Source organism: Neophocaena asiaeorientalis, unplaced genomic scaffold (genome assembly GCF_003031525.2).
Source record: "Neophocaena asiaeorientalis asiaeorientalis breed wild unplaced genomic scaffold, Neophocaena_asiaeorientalis_V1.1 scaffold308, whole genome shotgun sequence".
Lineage (NCBI taxonomy): Eukaryota > Metazoa > Chordata > Mammalia > Artiodactyla > Phocoenidae > Neophocaena > Neophocaena asiaeorientalis.
Genome location: NW_020172768.1, coordinates 2,210,610 through 2,217,932, shown reverse-complemented (window position 1 = coordinate 2,217,932; position 7,323 = coordinate 2,210,610). Strand labels below are relative to the sequence as shown.

The window sequence follows — 7,323 nt, the reverse complement described above, 5'->3', positions numbered from 1 at the left end:
TACATAGAGTATATGTTATTTTGGTAATATGAGTTTTTAAGGTAGAGCAGAGAGCCCCAATATACCATGGTGCATGAGCCTTCACAGTACAACTTGCCGTGGGTTGCCAGAGGTCCAACCTGCCTGATCGGGCGACATGAGAACCTCAGAGCACAACACATTGTGATGAATTGTTTCTGAGGTTCTAGAATCCCAGACTCTGTGGCTCAGCACTGGGAGCTTCTGCTCACAGTCTTTTTCACGGCTCTTGGGTGCCCCACACCAGGGTGCCCTCTCTCCCAAAATCCAGATGAAGAAATGTCTTCTATTAGTGAGTCTGTATCTGCTTGGATCTGCCAGAGGTAAGTCCTCTTGTCTTGGCTCTGGGTGGACATGTAAGAGGCACCTTTAAGGCATTTCAGCCCTTGAAGAAGGCAGGCCAGTATCTTAGTTACCCAAACCAATCTAACTCAGAATTAGGAGTAGCTGAACAAGTTCAACTCTGAGAGCTACTGAACCGGTGGTGGGTTCCTCCTAGTTATGGCTTCACCATCAGAGACTGGCTTAGCACAGTCTCGTTCCTAATACTTTCAGCCACTTGACATTGTATCTGATGCTCTGTGAAATGAGAAGATTGGTCTAGGGGTTCTGTGGAGGTCCAGTGAAGGTTTGCCCCCGTGAACTGAGTGTAGGGGATCCTTGTGTAGTTAATGTAGAAGGAGAGACACGAGGATATGGGAGTGTGGTATGCCTGGAAAGTCATCCGAGAACACAGCATGGCTCTGGGCCAGAGAACTTACAAGCCACTCTTTCATTGGTCTATCCATCCAGTGGTATTTCCTCTTTCAGGACCCCCATTCAGGGTGGGCTCTGTTCCCTCCTTCCTCCTACAGGAGAAGTGAGAGGCCATGAGCTCTGAGCTGTCTATTAAATGACAAAGTGTTTTCTGTAACATCAGTTCTCAGAGATTTTGTCTTTTGCTTTCTTAGACTTTCAAAAGTTGACTGAGAAAAGTAGCTACATAGCTACCAGATGGTAGTATGTCCTAGCCACTTTGTGAGGCAATGAGTCATAAACTATAAGCATGACAAAGAAATTAGTGTGTTTTTCAAGCCTCCCTTCCGTATCACAAATTTCTTTATTAAAACTTCTGTTAACTTTTGAAGGATCAGTCAAGAAGATGATATTTCTGTAACAACTTTTTAAAATTAAAAATTCCTTAAAGCCTTAGTAAATCTTACCTTTCCTTTATCAACGTATTCTAATGCTAACCTTTTGAAAGTTATTGATTGTAAGGTCTTCAAATCACTCAGAATACATACATACATACACACACACACACATAAATATATATATTTGCAGGATTCTTACAGAGCTAGAGTATTTTGGGGACTTAGGCCTCAAAGATCCTGTAATTCAGCTTTTGGCTAGGATTAATAATTTAGTCATTATAGTCTACTCACCGCCCTTCTCTAGGCTACTCAGTCTAAATCAGTTACTCAGTCAAAGAGTAATACTTTTTAAAAAAAGTAATAATCAAATTGTCTGCTTGGCGCTACACTTAATAAAACGAAAGTTGTACTTAAGGATATTTGTCTGACAGCCACTAATAAGATGGATTAAATGTAGAAGAGAGTGGTCAGAACAGAACGACCAGCTAAGAGTTTTGTAATTCCAAATGCAAGGTCAGGAGGAGGGAAAACTAAAATTAGCTGACCACTTGAGCAATGGACTAGGCACTTCACAGTTTATCTTATTGAATACTCATGACAACTCTGTAAAGTTGGTGTAAATGATATGTCACAAGGAATCTCAATTCAGGGATATAGAAGCAAAGATTGTTTTTATCTTAATAATTAACAGCAACTTGGCTTTGTGTCCCCAACTCACATGGATTGGGGTTGAGTGTGTGAAAGAACATGAACTTGCCAAGTAAAGGTGTCTTAGTGCCTTCTGGTAATTTTTGTGGGTTCATTAGATATTTGTCATCTCTAGCTTAAAATTTATCTTGTCCAAAGTTTAAAATCTTCCACCCTCAGTTTCAGCTAGAATTACTCAGCTACTGAAACAATTTGCTTTCTCTCCCTCTTGTATCTCCATTCTTACCTTTCACCCACAGGGGAACTGGAGGGAGGCTAGTGGTGGACTTCTGATTACATGAATGATGGGACATTGATTTCCTGCTGTTGGCTCTGTCAGGGAGGCACAGTGCTTTTGGTGCTGGGTGGGGAGGCCCCCATGTGCCCACTCAGGGTACACAGATCCACACAAATGTTGTGGATCTTAAAATTCTTCCCTTCAATCACAGAGGTGGTCTCTGTGTTTCCTTAACACCCCTGTCCTTCATGGCCTCCCAGGTAACTGGTTGACTGCATCCAACATCTGCAGTATCTTCAGGTGCTTGACCTAGGCCCCCAGAAACCTAGGAACCCCACAACATTAGCCTTGCTCCATAGGAAAGAACTCTTTATCCAGACGTCCTCTCTCACCTTTACCATCTCTCTTCTGTTATTTCTCCATCCCAGGAGCATCAGGTCAATCTGATGAGCTTCTTGGCTCTATGGGTCATCAAGCTTCAGTTCAGCAACCTTCAGGTGACTACTTTTCACTTGAAAACCCTTCAGATGGTGAGGCGTTATATGAGACTTCTTCAGGCGAGAACACTTTGAGTGAGCATGGTTCAAGTGAGCACAGTGCAGTCAAACACGCTTCAAGAGGGCACGCTGCAGGGGAACACGCTTCCAGTGAACAGCCTTCGGGTGAAAAGACTTCTGGTGAACGGCCTGCAGGTGAACAGCCTTCAGGCATCCCGCCTTCAAGCACAGTTTCAGGTGAGCCGCATTTGGATGGGTGCCCATCCTTGACTTCAGGTGGGAAGTAGGTAACACACACAGAAAACCAATTTTAAGGCGTTCAGAAGAAAGAATAGTTCATACACTTCACAAACAGCTCTCCCAAAGAGAGCTGTTTACGTTTTACATCTCTTTACATTTCTTTACAATAATCCCAGGTGGCAAGATCCAGGTTTTGTGGGGCCCTTTGGAGGTTAAACTGTTCAGAGGGCCCTCTTTAAGAAAAACAAAACAAATATAAAAGTACCAGCAGTCTCTCCAACTTCGCTCTACGCAAGAAATTGTGAATACAGATGCCCACAGCTCCCCTGGAAGGGGCTCATGGAAGAAAACTTTGGTGAGCTTCATGCTAAATCTGCCTCTTAACAAACTATGTCAAAATGCTTTGCAAACCCTCTAAAGAGATGTCTAGCAGTGGAGCTGGTAGATCTTGGTTTTCATGTTTGAACACGGTGTCAATGGAAATAATAAACAATCAATAATAATAATAGAAAAGAGTTTTATTTGAGCCAAAGTGAGGACTATAGCCCAGAAGCCAGCTTCCCAGATTACTCTGAGAAACTGCTCTGGAGGAGCAGAGTTTTCAGCACAGTTCTATATCTTGTCAGAACAAAGAACATTAAACAAGTCAGGGATACATTTCTTCAAGGTTAAAAACAAACAAACAAACAAACAAAAAGACCAGCACATACATGTACAGTATGGCCTTGGCACCTGGGAAGGGAGTTTTATCATCAATGGAGTACTGGAACTGGCATCCCATTGTGTCCCCTGCATGGGCAGGCGGACTCTCAACCACTGCGCCACCAGGGAAGCCCTAATCTTTATTTTTAACATGGACATTTTTTACTTCTGGTTAATGTGACCTTTTCTTTAATAATTAAAGCAGTTGTTCAATAGGCCACAAAGAGGCTGTTTTAGTTAGCATAAAATTCAAGTTAACTAATGTATAAGCCAGAATAACTTCTCCATACCTCACTCAATATGTGAACATTTCTTTCATCAATGGAAAGTAAAGCATGCTGACACTTTTGTCCGTTAGATCCAGAAATAAGTTCCCAGGACAACTGCAATTCTTTGGCTCTTACTCAAAACGGGTTCTTCAAGGAAGGAAAGCAAGATCCAAGGTTTAATGTCTCAAGTTATTACCAGACATAGACACTTTATATTTCACCCCATTACATAAGTAGCAGTATTCCAAATTTTCAGACAAGAGAAGTTACATCATCTGGCTAGAAAGTAGCAAACCTTGGATTCAAACTTAAGTCTGACTCCAAAGCCCATATTCTTTCCACTTTATGTTTCCTTAATTAGGGAATTGGCAGTGGAGGTAGAGAGGCAATATGGAATCGCTTCAAAGAGACTGCGCTTTGTGACAAACTGACCTGACTGAAGGTCACTTTGAGAATAGAGAATTGATGTAATGTTTGCAACATTACAGCATTCTAACACAGCTTTTTTTTTTTTTTTTGGCGGTACGTGGGCCTCTCACTGTTGTGGCCTCTCCCGTTGCGGAGCACAGGCTCCGGACATGCAGGCTCAGCGCCCATGGCTCACGGGCCCAGCCACTCCGTGGCATGTGGGATCTTCCCGGACCGGGGCACGAACCCGTGTCCCCTGCATCGGCAGGCAGACTCTCAACCACTGCGCCACCAGGGAAGCCCTAACACAGCTTATTAATCTGTCAGATTTCACTGCAAGTGTTTGTGCCTTGTGATAAGTGAGAGTGTGATGGAGAGTAGGAAAGGGAGTCAGTCACATGAGGAGTTCTATTGCTCCTATTGAGTTAGACACTGCAGAAGGGCATCTAATGATAAATGTCCGGGAAGCCACTGGGTGATGAATTAGAATAAAAGTCAGTACTAGAGAGATAAATGTGGGATTCATCAATAATGAAAATCATAGATGAAGCAATAAGAATGAAGGCATTTCCTCTGGCACAGAAGAGAAAATATGCTCTTTCAGACACAGAGCCCTCACATCCCTAACAAGAACCAGGAAATGAAATGTGTTGTATCCACCTACTTGTTGCCCATCATCCCTCCCCAGATGTGTGACTCAAGGCTATACAACCTGGATCCTAAGGTTATTTCATCAGGCTGATCTTAAATTTTCAGGCCCAGTATTAAATTGCCACACATGCTCTTATATGAATGACCAAGGAAAATGTCTTCAAGGAGAGGGAGTCTGCTCCACTCAGAATTCCCAGCAGTGCATGTTAAAGAAGATCTTTGAAGGTATGTGGGGACTTCACGAGCCAGTCTTCGCCAGAGAACACATCAACCAGCTTGAGTACTGATGGGGAGGAGATACGGTGGCAGGGGCCGAGGAGGGAACAAGCTGTGATTCCCCAGAAACTTGGAGATCCAGGAGAACCTTATCCTTTCAAGAATCAAGAGCAGAATTCCAGCTATTGAGGGAGAGGCCCTTCCCAGCAGGCTTACGATGTCTTAAAAAGAGGCAGGGAGATTGGCTGTCTCTTCCTATTAAAGAAATGTGTGGGTTGCCCCTTGAGACATTGACAGTAAGCTCAGGAATGTGTCTATCTTGTTCATGGCTATATATTCCTAGCACTTAGCACAATGTCCAGCCCATGGTAGGCATTTACTAAATATTGAATACATGAGTTAAGTAATAAACAGTTGTCCACCAGTCTGTGTTCACAGGTTGGCAGACCTGTATATGTGTCTTCCTACACCTCTCTACCCTTACACTCAGTCCTCATCCTCAAAATAAGGAAGGGATCTTGGTTACTTCCATCCCATGAACTTCCCTTGACTGCCTGACTTCCCTTGTGGTTTGTCTGGTCCCTCACTAGAAAGAGTGGGCAACTGATCAGGGGAAGGGCCCAGAAGAAGCAGATGGAAGGGAGGAAGGAAAGAATATACAAGTTGGAGGACTTGGTCGTGCCTACATAGGGACACTGGGAACCAAGGATGAAAGCTAAGATTGGAGGAGGAAGCTTTCTGCTCATTACAGTCTGCCTCTGCTTCTTTCAGGTAGAAAACTTCAATTCATTGTCCAGGGCTGTGAAAACATGTGCCCAGCCATGAACCACTTATCCCATGGAACCAGGATGCAAGTTATATGCTGTCGGAATCAATCTTTCTGCAACAAGGTCTAGAAGCCTGTGCCCTTACTTCCTGCTCTGAGTCAGGCAGCAAAAGTCCTCCTTCACCCTACTGGACCCAATTTATATTTAGTTTCTTCCCCAGTCAAAAACTAATCACATCTTCCTCTGCCTATCAGACAGAAAGCTCAAATATCTTTCCTCTCCTATCCATGCCCTGCTCCACATTCTTCTCTGGCCTCCAACTTCCCTATCCCCTTACCCCATCTCTCAACATTCTTTTCTTTTTCAATAAATTCCACATGATTAAAGAATGTAGACTCCAGACAGAGTCTTTTCCCATCAACCAGGGGCAGGGTCACTCTGAGCTTCCTTCTGCTCCACACAATAAAGTAGATCCATTTTATTTCTTTCTTTTTCCTTTTTTTTTGAATTTATTTTATTTTATTTTTATACAGCAGGTGCTTATTAGTCATCCATTTTATACACATCAGTGTATACATGTCAATCCCAATCTCCCAATTCATCCCACCACCACCACTCCCGCCACTTCCCGCCCTTGGTGTCCATACGTTTGTTCTCTACATCTGTGTCTCTATTTCTGCCCTGCATACCAGTTCATCTGTACCATTTTCTAGTTCCACATATATGCGTTAATATACGATATTTGTTCTTCTCTTTCTGACTTACTCACTCTGTATAACAGTCTCTAGATCCAGCCACATCTCAACAAATGACCCAATTTCGTTCCTTTTTATGGCTGAGTAATATTGCATTGTATATATGCACCACATCTTTATCCATTGATCTGTCAATGAGTATTTAGGTTGCTTCCATGAACTGGCTATTGTAAACAGTGTTTTTATTTTCGTTTTTATTTCCATTACTCTAGAAGGTGGATCAAAAAAGATCTTGCTGAGACATGGCAAAGAGTGTTCTTCCTATGTTTTCCTCTAAGAGTTTTATAGTGTCCGGTCTTACATTTAGGTCTCTAATCCATTTTGAGTTTATTTTTGTGTATGGTGTTATGGAGAGTTCTAATTTCATTCTTTTACAGGTAGCTGTCCAGTTTTCCCAGCACCACTTATTGAAGAGACTGTGTTTTCTCCATTGTATATCCTTGCCTCCTTTGTCATAGATTAGTTGACTATCGGTGCGTGGGTTTATCTCTGGACTTTCTAATGTTGGTATCCTCTTTAATTTCTTTCATCAGTGTCTTATAGTTTTCTGCATACCGGTCTTTTTTTTCCTTAGGTAGGTTTATTCCTCGGTATTTTATTCTTTTTGTTGCAATGGTAAATGGGAGTGTTCCCTTAATTTCTCTTTCAGAATTTACAGCATTAGTGTATAGGAATGCCAGAGATTTCTGTGCATTAATTTTGTATCCTGCAACTTTACCAAATTCATTGATTAGCTCTAGTA

At 42.4% G+C, this 7,323-nt stretch overlaps 1 protein-coding gene across 1 annotated transcript; it reads left to right on the top strand.

Annotated features, from left to right (window-relative positions):
- Positions 1-289: 289 nt before the first annotated feature.
- LOC112396879 (acrosomal protein SP-10) lies at positions 290-5,955 on the top strand. The gene is made up of 4 exons (XM_024740835.1): positions 290-341; positions 2,505-2,810; positions 4,949-5,068; positions 5,831-5,955. Exons 1-4 carry the CDS (start codon positions 290-292, stop codon positions 5,953-5,955), a joined length of 603 nt encoding a protein of 200 aa, XP_024596603.1.
- The last annotated feature ends 1,368 nt before the right edge of the window (positions 5,956-7,323 follow it).